The sequence below is a fragment of the Oryctolagus cuniculus genome, chromosome 1 (genome assembly GCF_051225735.1).
Source record: "Oryctolagus cuniculus isolate XC-2025 breed Fujian yellow rabbit chromosome 1, ASM5122573v1, whole genome shotgun sequence".
NCBI classification, from domain to species: domain Eukaryota; kingdom Metazoa; phylum Chordata; class Mammalia; order Lagomorpha; family Leporidae; genus Oryctolagus; species Oryctolagus cuniculus.
Window position 1 is genome coordinate 215,495,797 of NC_142867.1, and position 23,987 is coordinate 215,519,783.

The following is a 23,987-nucleotide window of genomic DNA, read 5'->3' on the forward strand; positions in this document are numbered from 1 at the left end:
TAAGAAAAAATTCTTCAAGAAAAGTTGTATTACCCTCATGTATGCTAACTTATTTGAAATATTGTGCTTTTTCTTTCATAAATCAATTTATTCTGTTTTATATACTTGAGGAATGAAATTATGATTTATTCAGAATATAAAATAAATTAGTTCAGATGTGTTGCCTTAGGCAATGTATTAAATATTATTTCACATAATACTATTACAACTGTCTGACCAATTTATTATAGTTCCTTGAATAATAATTCATGAAATCAAAACACTGTGTTATAAGGCTAAAACATTCAGCACTTGTCATAATTTTCCTTTTCCTTAAATTTGGCCTTCATTTTAATTGCTTTTTATAAGATCATAGTTTTCTATGAATGCTCCCTAGCCTTAAGGTATAAAAAGCAAAGGCATGGAATATAGGTTTGCATTTAACTAAGATCACAGCACAGCTATCCTTCCTTGATATACAGCCCAAGGTCCAACATTTCTGTGACAACTTGTTTGTTATAATAAAGTGTTTCATGATTTTAAAACACTCAGTGTTGGTATGACCTTAGAACTAAAGATCTAAGAATTGCAGAATTAATTTAGTACTTCATAGTCCTATTTCCCAGATAGTGTTTAAAGTCTCCCTAAACAAGAGGGCCAGTGTTGTGGCCTGTGGGATATAAGCTACCACTTTCGATGACACTAGCATCGCACATGGGAGTGCCAGTTTAAGTCCTGGCTACTCCCTCTCTGATTCAGCTTTTTGCTAATGTGCCTGGGAAGGCAGTGGAAGATGGCCCAAGTACTTGGACCCTTGCCATCCATGTGGGAGAACAGGATGAAGTTCCTGAATCCTGGGTTTGGCCTGGCCCATATCTGGCTGTCACAGTCATCTGGGGAATGAACCAGTGGATGAAAGAGGATGCTCTCTCTCCTCCTCCCTCTGTCACTTTGCCTTTTTAATAAATAAATTAATTAATAAAATATTTTTAAAAGTTCCCTACACAAGAATATTCATTCTCAACATTATCTATTAACCAAAGATACGGACATAAAATTCACAAGAAAAAACTTCATATTTGCAGGTAACAAAAGAAACATAAATAAAGCACAAAATTAAGTAACAATTAAATATTATTTTGCCCACAGAATTGGTAAACATTGCCAAAAAAGATGATATTCAATAACTATGAGGGGATAGTACAGGGAGAGAAGTATAAATCTATATACAATCTCTGGAAAACTATTCTTATGTGATATAATTCCAGGCTTGAATCAGATACAGTGCCACAAAAGAGCATAATATATAGCCTTACAGAATATGCATACATCTTTACTACAATTAGAAAACCAATAACCTACTTGGATTCTAGCAGTTGAAGTATTTCTGGAATATTAAGAAGTCCATCAGATGCAAAAAACACATATGGAATCTGAATTTCCAGAAGGAAATCACCAAATCCATCCAGTAAAGTGTTTCCTATAAGAGAAAATTTATAATTATTTCTCTTTTTTTTCTAATCTTTTCCTCTCTCCTTCTCTCTCTCATTCTCCATCCCCCATCCTGTCTCTCTCACTAAATATGAAAATAATAGAAGGGTACGTCAAAAAGTTCATTGAAAAGACATTATTTTTAAAAATTTATTTATTTGAAAGAGTTACACAGAAAGAGAAGGAGAGGCAGAGAGAGAGAGAGATCTTACATCCGCTGGTTCACTCCCCAATTGGCCGCAACAGCCAGAGCTGTGCCAATCCGAAGCCAGGATCCAGGAGCCTCCTCCAGGTCTCCCACGCAGGTGCAGGGGCCCAAGGAATTAGCCCAAATTCTACTGCTTTCCCAGGCCATAGCAGAGAGCTGGATCAGAAGTGGTGCAGTCGGGACTTGAACCGGTGCCCATATGGGATGCTGGCACTGCAGGCGGCAGCTTTACCTGTTACGCCTCAGCGCCAGCCCCAGACACATTATCTTTTAATTTCATTTTCCCACAACTCTTTCCCCTCTTTTTTAAAATTTTATTTGAGGGTGGTGGAGAAAGAGAGAGGGAGAGGGAACTCTCATAAGCAGGAGCAAGAGCTAGGAATGAAGCCTACGCACTTCAATATGGGACAGAGGATTTTTTTTTTTTTCACAATTTATTTGAAAGGCAGTTGCACACACACACATGCACACACACACACACACACACACACAGAGAGAGAGAGGGAAGGAGAGAGAGAGATATCTTCCATCTTCTGGTTTCTGGGCCAAGCTGAAGCCAGGAGCCAGGATCTCCACTTGGGTCTTCCAGACACAATAGCAGGGAGCTGGGTAGGAAGAGCACCATCTGTGACTCAAACTGGTCCTCATAGGGGAGGCTGGTGTCACAGGCGTGGCCCAGCCCAAGGCACCACAACACCAGTCCCATGGGACACAGTACACTAACCACAGGCTAAAACCTTTTGAAGTATCCTTGTAGGTTTATGTTCAAGGAGTAGTATAAAAATCATAACTGGCTCCGGGCTTCAGATTGGTCCGGCTCTGGCCATAGTGGCCTTTTGGGGAGTGAACCAGTGGATGGAAGACCTTTCTCTCTCTCCCTCTGTTGCTCTACCTATCAGATAAATAAATAAAATATTTAAAAATATTAATAATGGGTCAGAACTGTGGTATAGTAGGTTAAGCCTCCACCTCAGTGCTGGCATCCCATTTGGGCACTGTTCAAGTCCCAGCTGCTCCTCTTCCTATCCAGCTGTCTGCTGTGGCCTGGAAGGGCAGTGGAGGATGACCCAAGTCCTTGGACCCCTGCACCCACGTGGGAGACCCAGAATAAGCTCCTGGCTCCTGGCTTCAGATTGGCTCAGCTCTGGCCATTGCAGTCATTTGGGGAGTGAACCAGCAGACGGAAGAACTCTCTGTCTCTCCCTTTCTCTGTAACTCTACCTCTCAAATAAATAAATAAATCTTTCAAAAAAGGTTAATGATACTTATAGTACAGATGGAGGAAGGAATATTCTCAGACTTTCTTCACACACAAAAATGTGGACAGGATTCCTGGAAGGCTATTTGGCAATATATCAATGTGTATATACCTTTGACCCAATATTTCTTTTCACTTCTTGGAATTTGCAACTCTTACAACAAGTAAATAAAGATACATCATATATAAGCAATTATAAATTTTGTAGTAAAATAGTGAAAAATTAAAATATTGTAAATGGCTCCTAAGTAGGAAATTGGTTAGAATAAAATAAATGAGTTCATCTTTATGAGAATGAAAGAAGTCTTATATAAATTGGAATGCTTCTTAAATTTTATCCTCTTGTGTTCCCACATTTCAATTATTTAATCAATTTAATATTCAATTCTACATATCAAAGACTTCAAAGAACAACTGTATTTTTAGAATTGGGTTGGAGACCGGCGCCGCGGCTCACTAGGCTAATCCTCCACCTTGCGGCACCGGCACACCGGGTTCTAGTCCCGGTCAGGGCGCTGGATTCTGTCCCGGTTGCCCCTCTTCCAGGCCAGCTCTCTGCTGTGGCCAGGGAGTGCAGTGGAGGATGGCCCAAGTGCTTGGGCCCTGCACCCCATGGGAGACCAGGAGAAGCACCTGGCTCCTGCCTTCGGATCAGCGCAGTGCACCTGCCTCAGCGCGCTGGCCGCGGCGGCCATTGGAGGGTGAACCAACGGCAAAAGGAAGACCTTTCTCTCTGTCTCTCTCTCACTGTCCACTCTGCCTGTCAAAAAATAAAAAATAAAAAAAATAAAAAAAAAGGAATTGGGTTGGAATGTCTCACAGTCTATTTAGATTTCCCACCCACATTTGAAATGGATAGAAAATAACTGATGGCAAGTATTCAGAGATACACTATGACTAAAAAATATATGGGATTTATGGATCTGAGAACTCACAGTCTTAGTTATAAGTGAGTTATTGAGAAATGCAAAGAAATCAAATGATACATGAAGTGGTTTTAGGCTTTTTTTCTAAGTATTTGTGGATAATTTTTGTTGCATATTAAACTGTTCCAAGTCAATCAACATATCATTATGTAACTTTTCCCTAAAAACCAACAAAAAATACTATTGCATAATAACATCAGATTGAAATTGGATATAATTATAATAAATTGTGCTATTATAAATAAGATTGAGAAGTTAGATAAAGGGTTGAAGATAAATGTAATTAGTAAAGCTTACTTTACAAATGGTAAGAGACAAGGTAAGAGACAGTTTAATGACTTGTCCAAGGTCATACAGATAGTGGTGGGATTGCATCTTGAACTCAAATCTTCTAATGCCACATAGATCATAAATAGGAAACAGAACATTTTCATTCCAATGGTGCAAAAACAAGATTTTGTTTATATTCTTACTCTTCAAAACTGTGTCCGGAAGAACCATTTTTAAGGCCAGGTAAGGAATATTCAACTTTTCACAGTGTGTAGTCCAACAAGAGTTTTCTACATAATTGTATTCCACCACAAATGAGAAATTATTCCAGGGAACGTCTGCTCCAATATATTGATTATGTACAATTACACAGGAACTTGTACTGAAGACAAAAGAAAATCAAGAAAATGGAATTATATTTTTGGCATTATTTAATTGGAATGCTAGAAGATGACTGTTTCTGGCTATTCTTTCTATTCTATGTGTGCTCATTGTGGAAAGACACTAGTGAATTCTCTGTTGATTTGCTCTCCAATTCCACTCATCTCTTTTAACCTTTCTTTTTTGATGATGATACTTTTTTATACTAGGATATTAAAATACTGTGGGCTATTTCACATCTTCAAATGGGAGAGACCCTGACTTTATAACAAGTACCACAGATCTACTATAATTAAAATTTTCTACTACTGCTTTCTATCTAAAGCGATCTAAAAGTTAAAAAGATATATATGTTATTAGTTTCTATTTTATACCCTTTTTTATTAGTTAGCTCCCAATATTAGAAATAAATAATTTTTATACAAATTAAGACAAAATAAGGACTTTCTAGATAATCAATACTAGATTTATTACTAGCAGGCCCTCACTGAAAGATTTCTCAAGGATGTACTTCAGGAATTAGAAGAACCCGGAAGAGAGAAAATGCAAAAAATACCAGTGAGCAAATATATTGGTAAAAAGAAAGGCAAGTCTATATAGGCACTTCTGTACTGCTAATAATGATAACATTGATGCTTTGGAGATATGAAAATAAAATTGAACTTAGATTTTTGGACACTAATATACATAATTCTCAAGTAAATTCTCTAAGTTAAAGTGTTTTATGGAAAGAAAGCGTTTTTCAGGAATAGGGTAAAACACTGATACATTTCAAATTTTATTAAACTTTGTGAGTTAAATTCTAGGAGAAATTCTAAGAGAAATTTTGCTTTTCCAATGGAGTTGGTATGTTTGCTTTTCATAAATGAATAAATAGATTTTTACCCATTTAATAGAATGTTAGATTCCAGAAAATCTCTTCCTTGATTCGAATTAAGTTCAGTAAATGTTAAACCTGTCCGGGAGAAAATAAAAAACCTTTTTTCAATAAGTTTTTACACGTAAGACATGAGTACCCTGGCACAAAGTAGAAAGAGTAGACGGTGAGGGCCGTAGTGGGCTGAGAAGTTGAACAACATTGAAACAAGAGAAATTTAGGTTCAATCTTGATTCTGGTACTTACTTACCACCTGTGAGATTTGTCAAGCTATATCACCTTTATGAAGTTTACTTTTTTTATTTTTATAATTGTATTAATAAAATCTATTCACAGAGTTGTTGTAAGAAACCAGTATTATTTAGCAACAAATAGGCAATCTCTAAAATGTATCAATTATTAATAATAAAAACATAAATACAGCATTGTGTATTTATATAGCCAACTTATAATCTACATTGATTTAAAAACTGGTGGATCTGAGTTATATACTTTTAAAGGAAGAATGTTACGGTATGTTAATTATATATTAATTTAAAAGTCTGCCTAGGTCGCCAGCGCCGCGGCTCACTAGGCTAATCCTCCGCCTAGCGGCGTCGGCACACTGGGTTCTAGTCCCGGTCGGGGCGCCAGATTCTGTCCCGGTTGCCCCTCTTCCAGGCCAGCTCTCTGCTGTGGCCAGGGAGTGCAGTGGAGGATGGCCCAAGTGCTTGGGCCCTGCACCCCATGGGAGACCAGGAAAAGCACCTGGCTCCTGGCTCCTGCCATCGGATCAGCGCGGTGCGCCGGCCGCAGCGCGCTGGCTGCGGCGGCCATTGGAGGGTGAACCAACAGCAAAGGAAGACCTTTCTCTCTGTCTCTCTCTCTCACTGTCCACTCTGCCTGTCAAAAAAAAAAAAAAAAAAAGTCTGCCTAGGTCAATACATTTTTATATATTCAAGCATTTGTTGTCATGTAAGCATAATTTAAAACTCCCTACCTTCTATTTTGGAAAGCATTTTAATGAGCAAATGCTTTTCATCATCTGAATCCATTCTTATTATAATCAGCACCTAGTCAAAAATAAGAACTTCATGTATGTAATATGAAAGATAATTCTTTTTCATAGCTTTGCTTCAGTGACAAAATAACAAATTTAACTGATCACATGAAACTAATGACAATAAGACTACAAGGTAAATATTCCTGCTGTAAGAGATGTCAATGCTTAAACACAAACAAATAAATTTTGATAAGATCAAACATCAGTGAGGAAAATATTGGGGGTTAGGGTGCCTTAGCATTCTTTAAGCATTCTCACATTCAAGCAGTCTTCAAAATATTTCATGGAAAGTGGATCTTATGAAGAAACTATGCAGGTATTTAAATTTTTTTCACCAAAATAAACTTACCTTTTTTCATTTCTCCACAAACTTTTTGAAGTGTCTATCAACACAAAAGTTGTCTCTGTCTATATTCATAGTGTTAGTGTTAAATTCAACTCAGACATATTTGAATTTGTTACAGAAAACAAATGATTTGCTGCTATGTTTTCCTACTCACCATTACAGTATTTTGGGAAGGGGGACAGCAAATCACTTTCAATTAACAATTTCTCTTTTATTGATTTCATTTATTTTAATGACTTAAGAAAGCTGCACCAGAAAATATAAAGACATAGGAGACATCAAGAGAAAAAAGAAGAAAAAGGCTGCATAAGTTTGTATCCAGATTTAAACAATTTGAATTGCTTTTCTGTTTGATAGCATTTTAAGAAGCATTTTCTTTTAAATCTTCATTAATGCAACCTTAAGATGCTTGAGATAGAGTGGGCAAATAATTTTCACTATAGTCCAAGGCATAAATTAAGGGCTTTCTTGGTACAATCATGTAAGATGAGTCTCTGGCTTATTGTGTGTATGCTTTGGATGTACATCAGGTACCAGACACAATTTCTGACAGCTGGAGAACCATTCCATAAAAACTTACATATAACAGAAAGAAAAGTACTCTTAAATTTGAGACACATGAGTAATGATGCCACTTCTCCTTTTCCCGAGTCTGATTCCATTCTGTTACCTCACATAAGGAGAAGATTGTCAAGTGGCCGAATAATATAGGCTATTTCATAATTTCAAACTTAAATGCAAAATTTTATCTGACATATACTTTTATCTCACTTATTCTAATACTTAACCTTAATTTGCTCTTGGTCTTGCATCCAATTTACTATCTGACATTGCAATTCTTGTATTCGGTAGTTGATTTCAGGCTTTTTTTCCTTAATAAACTGTACAATATCCAGCTGTCTCCAAATGTCATCCAAATAGGAGCCTAAAATACTTTTGTAGACATCTTTTGCATTTGATAAATATCCTGTTAAAGCAAAATTAGGGGGAAAAAAAGCATAAGTCTTTTCATTCTTTGAGAAATTCCATAGTACAGAAGTCAAAAGGAAATGAGTCATAACAGCAACTGTTTAAATTTTATTTACTATTTTCTGACTTTAATTAAAGATATTGACTAGGGCCAGCATTGTGGCATAGCAGGTAAAGCCACTTGCCCATATAGCTGCTGATACATGTTCCAGTTGTTTCACATCCAATCCAACTCCCTGCTAATGTGCCTGGGAAAGCAGTGGAGGATGGCCAAAGTGCTTGGGCCCGTGCACCCATGTGGGAGACCTGGAGGAAGATCCTGGCTTCTGGCTTTGGTTCTGGCCCAGCCCTAGGCCATTGCGGACATTTGGGGAGTGAACCAGCAAATGGAAGATTTCTCTCTGTCTCTCCCTCTCTAACTTTCAAATAAATAAATCTTAAAAAAATTACATTGACTAGTGAAAACTTTAAAAGGTAGTGAAGCTGAAAAATATGTAGCACATATCTCTTCTTAAATTATGTAACACCAATATACTTGGATATATGCTACAAATTCCCTGAATATATCCTATCCTTTCCTGCCTTCTAGCTTGCTGAATGCTACTGTACTCTAAATCCTACGACATATACTTGCATGTAGGTTGTTGAAATTCTGCTTCCCTGGAAACTTCTTCATATTTTACCTATATGACTTTTTGGTTATTTATTTCTGGTTATTTATATATATGACTTAACTTCATATAACCTTAACAACATATGATATTTATACAGAATTTACTTATAGCTGCTAAAACAACAGTGTCTAAATTCAGACTCTACGGGCAATTTTTAAACGTATTTTCCTGAGACTCATCTTTAAGACTCATATTCGGTAAGTCTAGTAGTATTTCAAGGATTTTTATATCTAAAAATCTCTTCCTGTGCTTCTGCTGCACAGTGAATTTTGTGGATTACTGCAATGCAGCACCTGGCATAGTGATTTACGTAGATACGGTGTTTGATGAATACTTGGGTAATAAATGAAATAACAAATTAAAATCTTAATGCTTATATTCATATATTTTTGCGTATATGCACATTAATTATAATTTATCTTAAAATTTTATATATTGCTAGGCTGATGAGCAATTTAGAGATAGACTTATGTTCTTTCTGCCTCTTAATTGTCAAAATATCCACTGATTTCTCTATGCTGCAATCATATTTCACTTCTTTAAAAAAAGATTTACTTATTTGAAAGGCAGAGTTATGTTACAGAGAGAGAGAGAGAGAGAGAGAGAGAGAGATCTGCTGGCTCACTCCTAAAATGGCCACAATAGCCTGGACTTAGGCAGGCCAAAGCCAGGCGCCAGGAGCTTCTTCCAGGTCTCCTACGTGGGTGCAGGGGCCCAAGCACTTGGGCTACCTTCTACTGCTTTTCCAAGCTGCATTAGCAGGGAGCTGGACTGGAAGTGGAGCAGCCAGGACTTAACCCAGCACCCATATGGGATGCTGACACTGCAGTCTGGGGCTTTAATCCACTGAGCCACAGATTTTACTTTTTGAAAAAATAAATCTAATCCAGTTGCATCCCTGTTTCAATGGCTCCCCAGTTTCAATAGAGTAAGACCGAATTCTTCTGTGTAGGTTCATGATTTGTTTTTTTTGTTTGTTTGTTTGTTTTGTTTTTTTGCTTTTCCAGACTTAGTTCCTGTTGCTTTCTATTTTAATCTCCTTCAACGTAGCCACATGGAACCAGTGGCACATACTAGTGGGCCATTTTGGACTGAATTATATATAGAGTACTCTTTTATACTTCATGTTTTTGGCAAACTTGAGTTTTGAAAAATATAGTCATCTTAAGGCTAACAGTTTCTATCCATTTTTATAATACTCATAATATTCAGCAATAAATACTGAATTTATATTTGGGTCAAAACTCAGAAGGGAAACTCTGTACTGTGAGCCTTAAAACTCATCTTGCTAGCTTGGGCAAGGAAGCAAACTGGAAACTAAGAGAAAAATATAGAATTCTAGGAGTGAACAAGGCCAGCTTTCAGTAATATTTTTTTTCTCTTTGCTACTACATTCATATGGGGAGAAAGAAAGGAGGACACTACAATTTTATCTTTGCTTTCAAGAAGTTTAGAGGAGTTAGAAAGTCTTTCACTAAAAATGTCAAAGGTAAGGGCCAGCGCTGTGGCGTAGTGAGTAAAGCCGCCACCTGCAGCCACAACATCCCATATGGGTGCCAGTTTGAGTCCTGGCTGCTCCACTTCCAATCTGGTTCTCTGCTGTGACCTGAGAAGGCTGTAGAAGATGGCCCAAGTGCTTGGGTCCCTTCACCCATATGGGAGACTCGGAAAAAGCTACTGGCTCCTGGCTTTGGATCGGCATAGCTCCGGCCATTGCGTTCAGTTGGGGAGTGTACCAGCAGATGGAAGACCTCTCACTCTGCCTCTCCTTCTCTCTCTGTGTAACTCTGACTTTCAAATAAATAAATAAATCTTTAAAAAAAAAGACAAAGATAGCTTGTTCACTTATTATGACTTGGTACCTAGAACCAAAGAAGTTCGTTTTCCAACAAGAATTTTACTTTCATATTATTTCCCAAGGTAGCCAAATAATAAAGGGTAATTCTTCAGGGACAAGAATAAATCAATCTAAGCATATAGCTCTTAATGGTCACACTTAATCCCAGGATAAATTGTAGGGTACTTAAAGGTGAATATTCATAACTATTATTTTTCTATCCAAGGTTTGAGCATATTGCACTTCATCAATATATGTACCTGGCTAAGTATTAAAACTAAATTATGAAGCCCAATTTCCTTCTTTTCCTATTAAACTACTGTAGTGTTGATACTAACCAGGCTGTCTTATCTCCATTCCTAGAAAATAAAGATTAGAAGCTATACCTTGGCTTATGGTACATGGAAATAGTGTACCATAGTGTCACATGCTCTTCTATTAGCCATTCCTTTTTATTGCACTTCTAAATCTCTATAAAAAGACAGGTAGGTTATTAATGCATAATATTTTTTAAAATATTTATTTTTTATGGATTTGAAAACCAAAGTCATAGAGGGAGGAGAGACAGATACATAAAGAGAGAGGGAGAGAGAGATAGAAATATTCTCCATCTGCTGGTTCACTTTCCAAATGGCTACAACAGCCAGGGGCTGGCTAGACTGAAGCCAGGAGCCAGGAGCTTCCTTTGGGTCTCCCACATGGGTGCAGGTGCCCAAGTACGTGGAACATCCTCTGCTGCTTTCCCAAGCACATTAGCAGGGAGCTGGATCAGAAATGGAGCAGCAGGGTCTTGAAGTGGTGCCCATATGGGATGCCTGTGTCACAGGTGGTGGATTAAGCCACTACTCCACAACGCTGGCCCCCTATTAATGCATAATAATAAAGCAGAATATCAGAATGTAGAGTATCTGAGTTCCCAGTGCTATAGAAGGAATATAACTGTGAATCATTGTTGTTAAGTACTTACCAAAACCTTGCACTAGAGAAATGATATTATATCAGGGTCATAGATAAGAAAAAAATGTCTGGGTCTTAGATCAAAGAAAAATTAGTTTTACTTTGTTTAATATAGGTTCTGGAAATTCTAAATTATAAAACATAATCCCCTAAGCATACCACTACTTCATATAAAGAATCCTGCAATAAGAGGACTAAATCAGTAATGTAGTAAAACATACATTTAAATTATTTTGACATGATTTAGAGGACTAAATCAGTAGTGTAGTAAAACATACATTTAAATTATTTTGACATGTTGGGAAAAATTCCCTAAAATTTCAAAATTTTTAATATGTTCAAAATAGCTTGATTTTATTACATAATATATTCATATATACATGCAATTTAAAATAAATTTAAAAAGATATTACTCCTTATAATTTAGTTACATTTTATCTAGCAAAGAGTCAAATCCACAAACATGAAATGAGGCCCTAAAATGTAAATGGCAAAATGTCAAATCTCACATTCAAAAGCAGTCCATGATAATGATTATACAATCAAAACTGCTTATGGCCATTAGGATTCTCTAACTGGAATCTAGATTACAGAATCCTAAATCTATTTTTCTAGATGATGATAGTTTTTTGGGGCAGGTGCTGTGGTGCAGTGGGTTAACACCCTGGCCTGAAGCGCCGGCATCTATATGGGGGCCAGTTCGAAACCCGGCTGCTCCACTTTTGATCCAGCTCTCTGCTACGGCCTGGGATACCAGTAGAAGATGGCTCAAGTCCTTGGGCCCCTGCACTGGTGTGGGAGACCCAGAAGAAGCTCCTGGCTCCTGGCTCTTGGCTTCAGATTGGTGCAGCTCCAGCCGTTGCGGCCAATTGGGGAGTGAACCATCAGATGGAAGACCTCTTTCTCTCTTTCTGCCTCTCCTCTCTCTGTGTAACTCTGACTTTCAAATAAAAATAAATAAATCGTTAAAAAAAGAGAAAAATATATATGATAGTTTTAAGGATAATTTCTCTTAACATAAGGATACTAAAATATATTTACTCCATTTTAATTATGTCAAAAAGTATATAATGTTTACATAATTTTATAAGGTATGTCTTTTTCAGAAAAATTTTTTCAGGGTCAGGCATTGTGATGTAACAGGTTAAGCCACCACCTGCAATGATGGCATCCCATGTAGGCATGGGTTCTAGTCCCAGCTACTCCATTTCTAATCCAGCTCTCTGCTAATGCATCCGGGAAACAGCAGAAGATGGCCCAAGTCCTAGAGTCCATGCACCCAAGCAGGAGACCCGGATGAAGTTCCTGGCTCCTGTCTTTGACCTGGCCCATCCCTGGCCATTGTGGTTATTTGGGGAGTGAACCAGCAAATGTAAGATATCTGTCTCTATCTCTCCCTCTCTCTCTCTGTAACTCTGCCTTTCAAATAAATAAGAATAAATCTTAAAAATATTTAAAAAAAGAAAAAATTATTTCAGATGAAATATGTCAATAGAAAGAAAAGGGGAGGGGCCGGCGCTGTAGCACAGCGGGTTAACACCCTAGCCTGAAGTGCCAGCATCCCATATAGGCACTGGTTCAGGTCCCAGCTGCCCCACTTCCAATACAGCTCTTTGCTATGGCCTGGGAAAGCAGCAGAAGATGGCCCAAGTCCTTGGGCCCTGCACCCATGTGGGAGACCAGGAAGAAGTTCCTGGCTCCTGGCTTCGGATGGGCGCAGCTCCAGCCATTGCGGCCAACTGGGGAGTGAACCAGCAGATGGAAGACCTCTCTCTCTCTCTGTCTCTCTCTCTCTCCTCTCTCTAACTCTTTCAAATAAATAAATAAATCTTAAAAAGGAAAAAGAAAAGGGGATACAAGATCTCCCCTACCAACCCAATGTTGTGTCCAAGTCACATGTTAAGAGGACATCTCTAATTGTTACCAGAAGGTGTAAGACAGCGGCATACTTGAACGTCATTTCTCTTTCATCATTTGTACCTAAGTCAGCAAAAATGTTTAAAAACACATATATTAGAATTTGAGTGTACATATATATATATCAATCAGAATGTGTCTAGTAACAATAGCTAACTTTATTAATGAGTGCTTATCAGGCACTATGTTGTATATAAACTGCTTCTTTCATTGACTCCATAATAACAATCATATCAGAAAAGTTCATTATGAGCCTCATCTTATGAACAAATAAATATAAGTAGTTTTAGTGAGGTTAAAAACTGTCCAGGGTCAACTGGTGAGTAAGTGGCAGAGCTGGCATTCAAATCCAGACAGCTAACCTTAGAGCCTATGCTCTTGTTGCTTCCAATGAATATTCAGTTATTTCTATTGTTGGGAAAAGCTCAATGAGTATCAGTTATGAAACAAGAAGAAAATTAAGTTCACAATTTGCCAACTGGTTAAGACAAGGATGGAGGATCATTGCATTAAAAAGACCTTAAAATGGAGGTGGATACCTGGGAATATTTGTCCAACAATTACCCAAACAACAGATACATTCACAGGGATAAGCCAATTGCCTAATTACTATGCTCCTTGTAGTTTCAGAGCTTTCTGAAAATGATACATTGGGTTTTTCTGCATGTAAGAGTGAGACCAAGAGCTGAGCATTTGGCCTAGTGATTAAGATGCTGATTGAGACACTGCATCCCAAACTGGAGTGCCTGGGTTTGAGTCCCAGCTCCGCTCCCAATTCCTGCTTCCTGCTAATGTGCACCCTGAGTGAAACCAGGTGATGGCTAAAGTAGCTGGGTCCTACCACCTACTTGGGAGATTTGGATTGAGTTCCTGGATCCCAACTTCAGCTTGGCCCAGCCCCGATTGCTGCAGTTATTTGGGGAGTGAACCAGCCGTTGGTACCATTCTCTCTCTCTCTCTCCTTTCCCTCTCAAATCAATCAATCAATATCTAAATAAAATCAAGTAGGCTCCAGGTGAGATGAATAAGCACACTCCATGTCATCTTTCTCACTGAGAACACTTATAAACACAAGACAGAACACATGGAACAGTATCTGAGGACTCTGAAAAGTAAATGGTAGTAGGCAGAATGGGGCAGGAGCTCAGATTTCAAAATGCCACCAAACAACAGTGAGTTTCCTATTTTTCCCCTTTCTTGGGCCTGGACTAATTACCAGTTTCTTTCTCCATAATTCCACTACTTTTGTTAGTTCTGGGTTTGTTTTGATTGACTGTTCTCATTATGAGTTGGGTTTTCCTGACTCTTCGTGTGCCTGTTAAACTGATTGGATGCCAGACATTGCAGATTTTACTTTGAAAAAATAGCCAGTTGGTAAAATGGATAACAAAGTTTAGTTCTTTGGGAATAGCTGAATCCTTTGGATCTTGCTTTCATGACTTGTTATGCAGCTCCACAGCAGTGCTCAATCTATGGATAATGATTCCCCACTAATAAGGCAAGACTCTTCTGGGTACTGTGTTTCATTCCCATGAATTATGAGTGTTTCTAGTGCGGCTGGTGGGAACACACATTATTCCCTGCTCTATGTGACTGCAGCACACTGTTCTCTCTAATCCTTTCAAATGGTTTGTTTCCCCAGCCATAGGTAGTTTCCTCACATATATTATTTGATCAGTACTCCGCCAAATACTCAAAAGGGTCCTTGTGCACATCTCTAGGACTGTCCATGTGATGTTGTCCTCTCTAATATCCTGTTCTTGAACTCTAGCCACTTTGGTTCCCCTGGACTCTTGTTTTGTTCCCTCAACTCAAATTATCCACTGGATTCTGCCTCAGGTACCTTCCCTATGTCATGGTTTGGCGACTCTTCCAAGGTAGTAAGCTAGGGTATCGGTAGGGCCAACCTCATTTGTTTCCTGTCTCTCAGAAATCACTGAGATATTGCCTGATATTTGAGGTCTAAAAAACTGGTTTCATGTATTTTTGTCTTTGTTGTTGTTATATAAATCTGGTCTATTTTATTCCATCTTAGCCAAAAAAAAAAAAAAAAAAACAAAACTCCAGGGTTGACTTTAATAAATCAATTTTGTTTTACGGCTCTTACCAGAGGAGACTGTGTGCTTCAGATTATAACAATAGGGTAAATTTAATTTCTGCTATAGGATTTTGTCAAGCAATATATGTCAGTTAGGAGCTTATTAAGAAGCAATACCAGATAATATTTCTTATCTTTTTCTGTTCACATAGCTGTTCCTTCAGTACAGGTTTAGGGAAACAAACTAAGATGAATTTACAGTTATGCCTTCTTCCATGGCTAATATCTGAATCTTCTATGCTTAATTTTTACCAGCATGATACAATAATCCAAACACATATAATTTTAAATAATGTGACTTTGATTTGCCCTCACCTTGGTGAACAGCATCACTTATTACTTTTTCTTGTTCCTTTAAGAAGAACCTTGTTTGATCAAAAATAACAGTAGCAAATTTCCAATTAGCAGCAGGGAAAGGACAGAGGCATGCAAGTTTTTTTAAGACAGGAGCAGCTGCTGCTTCTAGAAGACAGTATGCTTTGCATTGGCTATCTACAAAAACAAAATCATTAAAAGTAATATTTTGTTAGGGTAAATTTTTGATAAACAATTTTGATAAAACTGAACATGTTACTTCAAGGAAATGTGAACATCTTTACAAATTCTTTTCTGAGTTAAAAATAATGAAATAGTGGCCGGCGCCGCAGCTCACTAGGTTAATCCTCCGCCTTGCGGCGCCGGCACACCGGGTTCTAGTCCCGGTCGGGGCGCCGGATTCTGTCCCGGTTGCCCCTCTTCCAGGCCAGCACTCTGCTGTGGCCTGGGAGTGCAGTGGAGGATGGCCCAAGTACTTGGGCCCTGCACCCCATGGGAGACCAGGAGAAGTACCTGGCTCCTGCCATCGGATCAGCGCGGTGCTCTGGCCGCAGCACACCGGCCGTGGCGGCCATTGGAGGGTGAACCAACGGCAAAGGAAGACCTTTCTCTGTCTCTCTCTCTCACTGTCCACTCTGCCTGTCAAAAAATAATAAAAAAAAATAAAAATAAAAAAATAATGAAATAGTGTAGAGATTTATTTTAGGATGTTTATTCTAAATAGACTAATAAAAACACACAGCCTCTGTAGAATTATATAATTTTATGGCTCCCTTATTTGTTAGAAATAATTTATTCAGTAACTAACATGGTAAACTAGGAAGAGTCACATAAAGAGAAGCGTAGTATTTTTTGCTTTTCCTTCCTCCAGCTTTAGTTTACAACCTTTAGGCAAATTTGTGACAATGACTAATTATTTCCAACTTATACTAGGATATGATTATTTAAAGATTTGCAAAATCATCAAGCGAGCATAAATAAAATTGAACCAAAAGAATAAAAAGACACTGGAGGATTAGTGTCATTATTTCCTTACTGATCTTAAAAATAAGCATGCAGTTCTTAAGCAGGCTATGCTTTAGAAGTCAAAGAATATTCTTTGCAGCAGAACAAAAATATGAGTCAATATAGGAACTGATAGTAACTTTTGTATGTCACCCTGAGAGTGAGGAATAGAACAGGGGAGCAACCATTAGCAGTTCACTTTCCAGGCTAGGCAGAAGAGTCTGCAGAGTCACACGTTTTTCTCTGTTGAATGGAGGGAAGCAGCAGCAGTTTTAATAATGGAAGAGATGATACTAAGTACACTCAGGTAGGGCAATGAACAGGGGCAGTGGCAATGAACAGGGCATTCTAGATCCGAAAAAAAACTTGAAAGTGGTAGTGGAATGAAGAAATCTTTCAAACAAGTGAAGAAAATTACATAGAAAATAAGCTATGTCCTAGGTATCGAGGAAAGGGCTTTCAGATCAAATCAATTTTAATGCATTTTAAAAGCACGTAGCAGGGGCGCGTCATAGGCTAGGCCTCCGCCTGCAGGGCTGGCATCCCATATGGGAGCCAGTTCAGGTCCGGCTGGTACTCTTCTGATCCAGCTCTCTGCTATGGCCTGGGAAAGCAGTGGAGGATGGCCTAAGTCCTTGGGCCCCTGCACCCATGTGGGAGATCCAGAGGAAGCTCCTGGCTCCTGGATTCAGATCAGCCCAGCTCTGGCCATTGTGGCCATTTGGGGAGTGAACCAGTGGATGAAGATCGTTCTACCTCTCCCTCTCTCTGTAACTTTACCTCTCAAATAAATAAATAAAATCATTAAAAAAAAAGCATGTAGCATACCTGATGCTTGAATTTCAATGACATTATTTACTCCCCTTTTTGGAATTATTTTCTCTAGGGTTTTATTACCACAAACAATAGGACTTTCTTCTTGAAGAGTCAATGAACATTCTTCTTCATCTTGAAATGCTAATAAAAAACAAAATTATATTGTTAAGGAGAAACTTAATGTTGCTTTACTTTACTACTGTCTTCTAAAATATGATCACAGCTATTAAATTTCTTCACCAAAACACGTAAGTAATAAGTATCTACTTCATTTCTCTGTGACTTTCCATTTACTCTTTTTTAAAAAATGTTACAGTTCTTTTTCTTAAAAAACAACTTATTTTAGTCTTCCATCTGCTGGTTCATTCCCCAAATGGCCACAATGGCCAGGGCTGGGCCAGGCCCAAGCCAGGAGCCAGAGGCTTCCTTTGGGTCTCCCATGTGGGTACAGGGCCCAAGCACTTTTGAGATATCTTCTGCTGCTTTCCCAGGCACATTAGCAGGGAGCTGGATAGGAAGTGGAGCAGCTGGACTTGAATAGGTGCCCATGTGGGATGCTGGTACTACAGGTGGCAGCTCAACCTGCTACATCAGCTCCTCCATTTACTCTTTTGTTGGCTACTAAATCATCTCCTCTCCCCAAACCTTCTCTGTCTCTAGACCTCACTACTCACTTTCAGCTCCCAGCAACCCTCTAATAGAAATCTAATCTAACTACCTCCTTCACTACCAGGCCAGCAAAGCACTCCTCCTTTTTGATTTTTCAGTACTCTAACGAATGCCTCTCTCCTGGCACGTCTCACATGGTATGGAAATGAACAATCTACAGGTCCTCTATTATACCATGAGCATCTTAGGTCAGCAACAGTATCACATTTATCTCTATATATGTAATTTAATCATTGGAACAATGTGCTCAATAAATGTTTTCTTTCTGATGTATTATAATATATATATATGAGTGTATATATAATATATATTTTAATTTTAACTAGATTGTAATGTTACTCATCAATGATATAATTATAACTTAAGAAACATATTATCATCTTGAAACATTTTAATATATGAGTTTTAAATATAAGGCTAAAAACATAAAAATGAATATATTAAACTAAATTAGTTGTTATTATTTTCAAATAATACTTTCAACTAACTAGACATTGGATTAGATATGACCAAATAATATTCATTATTGGAATTTTTAAGGTAACCTAATAAGTTGTAACATTTCTTGCCCCTGATTCAGCAGTAAAAAAAAAAAAAAAAAGTAAAATACATACCAAGATACTACCACTATTGTTAATAAAGACTAATTGGAGACTAGAGCTTAGTTTGACAGTCAAATGAGCTTGCTAAGTAAATACCAGAGTTAGGCAGAGTTACCTACCAAGTACCATAATATGCTATTGGGATAGGATTACCCATTGGGAAAAGAAAGAACCATGACATAGAGAAATAGAAGAGAATGCTTTTTCCTTCTGGGCTGTTCACTTTCAGAGACTTATGCCCAACTTCTTCTTTTCAAATGTACAATTCAGGAAGATCTTTCCACCCTTCAGGGAAGAATATATAAAGGGGCAAGGAGGCCAGGAACATAATAATAACTGATGAAACATCAGGGGTACAGAAGCATTCCCAAGTAACATTAATATTTCTTTAACTATTTTGTAAATTAATAGCATTTTTACTAGAAAAATTCTTTTTGTCTTTTTCTACTTTCTTGTTGTTTGTCCTCATTTTCTGTCACTAATATACCTATTTTTCCCCCCAAAGAAAATTTTTATTTAAGGAACACAAATTTCATAAGTATAATTTAGGAATACAGTGATTTTTCCCACCATACCTGCCCTCCTACCAACACCCCTACCCCTCCTCCTCCTTCCTAGTCCCATTCTCCATTCAGATTCATTTTCAAATAACTTTACATACAGAAGACAACTCTATACTACGATTTCAACAATTTGCATGCACACACACAAACACATACATACAAACTGTTTGAGAACAAGTTTTACAGTTAGCTCTCATGATACAACTCATTGAGGACAGAGATCCTGCATGGGAAGTTAGTGCACAGTGACGCCTGTTGTTAATTTAATGTCAGTGACCACCCAAGGTTCTTAATATGAGCTTCTGAGGCTATGGAAGCCTTTTAAGTCCACACACTCCTTCAGTATTTAGACAAGGCCATAAGCAAAGTGGAAGTTCTCTTCTCCCTTCAGAGTAAAGTACATCCTTCTTTAAGGTCCGTTTCTTTCTGCTGGAGTCTCACTCATAGAGATCCTTCATGTAGAACATTTTTTGGCACAATATCTGGCTTTCCATGCTTGAAATGCTCCCATGGGCTTTTCAGTCAGACCAGGATGCCTGAAGGGCTGATTCTGAGGTCAGAGTGCTACTTAAAGCAATTGTCATTCTATGAGTCTGCTGTGTGGACTGCTTCCCATGTTGGAACATTTTCTCCTTTATAATTCTATTATTATTACCAGGCACTTGATCCTATTTATATGATCCCTTTAACACTTAATCCTATCTATACATTCACTTTAACACTTAAGATGGCATTTTTACCACTGAGCTTAATGGGTTTTGGGGTCCCATGGCAAGTTTTTAAAATGTACCCTTAGAAATAAGTCTGTAGGAATGTATGCAGAACTATACAGCTTTACAGTTACAAACTTCCTCCTCCCTCTCTTATTCCCACTCTTATTTTTTACTGAGCTCTATTTTCAATTGACTTTATACACATATGATTAACTCTATGTTAAGTAAAGAGTTCAACAAATACTATGAAGAAAAAAAAAACCTTCCTCAACAGTCAAGACAAGGGATGCACAAGTCATTGCTTCTTAAAGTGTCAATTTCACTTCTACAGATTTCCTTTTAGGTGCTTGTAGATCAGGGAGAATATATGGTATTTTCCCCTTTGGGACTGGCTTATTTCACTAAATAAGATGTTTTCCAGATTTATCCATTTTGGTGCAAATGACTGGATTTCATTTTTTTTTACTGCTGTGTAGTATTCCATAGTGTACATGTCCCATAATTTCTTTATCCAGTCTTCAATTGATGGGCATTAGGTTGATTACATGTCAGTTATTGTGAATTGAGCTGCAATAAACATGGGGGTGCAGATAACTCTTTTATTTACTGATTTTTTTCCCTTGGGTAAGTTTCCAAGGGTGGGATGTCTGGGTCATAATGGTAGGTCTATATTCAGATTTCTGCGGTATCTCCAAATTTTCTTCCATAGTGGCTTTACCAGTTTACATTCCCACCAACAGTGGATAAGGGTACCTTTTTCCCTACATCCTCACCAGCATTTGTTGTTTGTTGATTTCAGTATAAAAGCCATTCTAATAGGGGTGAGGTGAAATCTTATTGTGGTTTTGATTTACATTTCCATGATGACTAGTTATCCTGAGCACTTTTTCATGTGTCTTATGGCCACTTGGATTTCCTCTTTTGAAAAATGTCTATTTAAACTGATAAGAACAAATACTACACTTGATCTTAGCCAAAAGGATTTGATCAGCCCTCACCCTGACTGTTGATGAGCAACTTGATATGTTATCCCTCTTAGTATTTTTTGTTTGTTTGTTCTACTTAATACTTTTGGTTGAATACTGTAATCAATGCACAATTCTTCTTAAGTGCTGAAACTTAACTGAAAAGTGATCACTGTTAAATATAAGAGTGGGAATAAGAGAGGGAAGAGATGTGCAATTCAGGACATGCTCAAGTTGACTTGCCCCAAACAGTCGAGTTAGAAACATACCAGGGGATTCCAATTCAATCCCATCAAGGTGGCATGTGCCAATGCCCTCTCACTAGTCCCAGTGATCAATTTCTGTTCACAATTGATCATAATGATAGGACTAAGAGCCAAAGGGATCACATAAACAAGACTAGTGTCTGCAAATACTAGCTGATAGAATCAAAAAGGGAGAGAATGATCCAACATGGGAAGTGAGATACACAGCAGACCCATAGAATGGCAGATGTCCTAAACAGCACTCTGGCCTCAGAATCAGCCCTTAAGGCATTTGGATCCGGCTGAAAAGCCCATGAGAGTATTTCAGGCATGGAAAGCCAAGACACTCTGGAAAAAAAAAAAAAAAACTAAATGAAAGATCTCCGCGAGTGAGATCCCAGTGGAAAGAACAGGTCATCAAAGAAGGAGGTACCTTTCTCTGAAGGGAGGAGAGAACTTCCACTCTGACCATGGCCTTGTCTAAATATGATCAGAGTCAGTGAACTCAGGGGGCTTCCATAGCCTTGGCAGCTCATGACAAGTGCCTAGATTGATTACTGATGCCATAAACAAGAGTGTCAATTTGTTAAGTCAACAACAGGAGTCACTGTGCACTTACTCCTCATGTAGGATCTTTGTCCTTAGTGTGCTGTACATTGAGATTTAATGCTATAACTAGTACTCAAACAGTATTTTTCACTTTATGTTTCTGTGTGGGAGCAAACTGTTGAAATCTTTACTTAATGTATGCTAAACTGATCTTCTGTATATAAAGAGAATTGAAAATGAATCTTGATGTGAATGGAAGGGGAGAGGGAGTGGGAAAGGGGAGGGTTGCGGGTGTGAGGGACGTTACGGGGGGGAAGCCATTGTGATCCATAAGCTGTACTTTGGAAATTTATATTCATTAAATAAAAGTTTTAAAAAAATGTCTATTTAAGTCCTTTGCTTATTTCTTAGTTGGGTTGTTTGTTTTTTGTGTAGTTTTTTGATCACTTTATATATTCTGGTTATTACATCTTTACTTGTTGCATCGTTTGCAAATAATTTCTTCCATTCTGTCGGTTTCCTCTTCACTTTCCTGAGTGTTTCTTTTGTACTACAGAAGCTTCTCAATTTGATGTAATCCCATTTGTTAATTTTGGCTTTTATTTCCTGTGCCTTTGGGGTCTTTTCCAACAACTCTTTGCTTGTGCCAATGTCTTGCAGGGTTTCCCCAGTGTTCTCTAATAATTTGATGGTGTCGGGTTGTAGACTTAGGTATTTAATCCATGTTGAGTGGATTTTTGTGTAAGGTGTAAGGCAAGGGTCTGGATTCATACTTCTGCATTTGGAAATCCAATTTTCCCAGCACCATTTGTTGAAGAGATTGTCCTTGCTCCACGGATTGGTTTTAGCTGCTTTGTCAATGGCAGTGAAGCCATCTGGTCCTGGGCTTTTCTTTGTTTGAAGGGTCTTTATTACTGATTCAATTTCAGTCTTGGTTATGGGTCTGTTTAGGTTTTCTGTCTTCATGGCTCAATTTAGGAGGTTTTGTGTATCTAAGAATCTATCCATTTCTTCTACGTTTCCCAGTTTGTTGGCATACAGCTCTGTGTAGTAATTTCTGATGATTCTTCTTATTTCTGTGATATCTGTTGTTACATTTGCTTTTTCATCTCTAATTTTATTGATTGGGGTCTTCTCTCTCTCTCTCTCTTTTTTGGTTAGTTGGCCCAAAGATGTGTCAATTTTGTTCCTGTTTTTCAAAAACCAGTCTTTGTTTTGTTGATCTTTTGTATTTTTTTGATTTCAGTTTTGTTTATTTCCTCTCTAATTTTAATTATTTCTTTTTCTCCTACCAGTTTGGGTTTGGTTTACTATTGATTTTCTAGATCCTTGAGATGCATTGAAACCTCATTTGTTTGGTGCCTTTCCAATTTCTTGATGAAGGCACCAATTGCTCTAAACTTTCTTCTTAACACTGCTTTTGCTATATCCCATAAGTTTTGATATGTTGTATTGCTGTCTTCATTTATTTCCAGAAATTTTTTTATTTCTATTCTGATTTCTTCTATGACCCACTGTTCATTCGGGAGCATGTTGTTCAGTCTCCATGTGTTTGCATATACTCTAGAGATTCCTGAGTTGCTGATTTCTAGTTTCATTCCATTGTAGTCTGAGAAGATGCATGCTATTTCAATTTTTTGAATTTGCTGAGACTTGCTTTTTGGCCTAGCTTGTGGTCAGTCCTAGAGAAAGTTCCATGCACTGGTCAGAAGATTATGTATTCTGCAAATGTAGGATGAAAAGTTCTGTAGATGTCTGTAAGGTCCATTTGGTCCATAGTGTCAATTAACTCTGCTGCTTTTTGTCTGGGTGATCTGTCCATTGCTGAAAGCAGGGTATTGAAGTCCCCTATTACTAATGTATTGGAGTCCATATACTATAGACCAGTGCCTGAGCACCAGCCCCAGTAGGTATAATATTTATCTGCTTTGTCCCAAGGACCACACAAAGGATCTGTGCAGTCCTCATTATAAGCTCAGATTCCTCAGCAATGTCCCTCACCAGGTAACCAGGGAGCCCTGAGCATGTGGAGCCTCCCAAAGTCCCAGCCCCACCAGGAGCCCTCCCACACAGCCTCAATTTTTTCACAGTCCTGGCACACAAGCCTCCCATAGTCACAAGCACCCAGCTCCTTATAAGTTTCTCCCTACCAGACTCGGGAGTCTCCATCGGGCATGGACATGAGCTGGTACAGCTGTTACATATGTCCAAAATGATGCCCGTTCTCTATTGGCTTGTTACAGGACTCCCATTGCAGGGGGACTGGGGAGAGAGAAATGTGTCTCTCCTTTTTTTTTTTTCTCCTCTAGTTTGGT

General features: G+C 38.1%; 1 protein-coding gene across 1 annotated transcript in view; it reads right to left on the bottom strand.

The window, feature by feature from the left end:
• Nucleotides 1-23,987, bottom strand: part of SHOC1 (shortage in chiasmata 1) — a 101,286-nt gene that overhangs the window by 16,996 nt on the left and 60,303 nt on the right. Inside the window, exons 14-21 of the mRNA XM_089301639.1 lie at nucleotides 17,379-17,507; nucleotides 15,546-15,722; nucleotides 13,091-13,195; nucleotides 7,567-7,745; nucleotides 6,370-6,442; nucleotides 5,399-5,468; nucleotides 4,336-4,514; nucleotides 1,342-1,459 (exon numbers count right to left, since the gene is read on the bottom strand). Coding sequence (XP_089157765.1) covers nucleotides 1,342-1,459; nucleotides 4,336-4,514; nucleotides 5,399-5,468; nucleotides 6,370-6,442; nucleotides 7,567-7,745; nucleotides 13,091-13,195; nucleotides 15,546-15,722; nucleotides 17,379-17,507 — 1,030 coding nt within the window. The remainder of the gene's footprint in view (nucleotides 1-1,341; nucleotides 1,460-4,335; nucleotides 4,515-5,398; nucleotides 5,469-6,369; nucleotides 6,443-7,566; nucleotides 7,746-13,090; nucleotides 13,196-15,545; nucleotides 15,723-17,378; nucleotides 17,508-23,987) is intronic.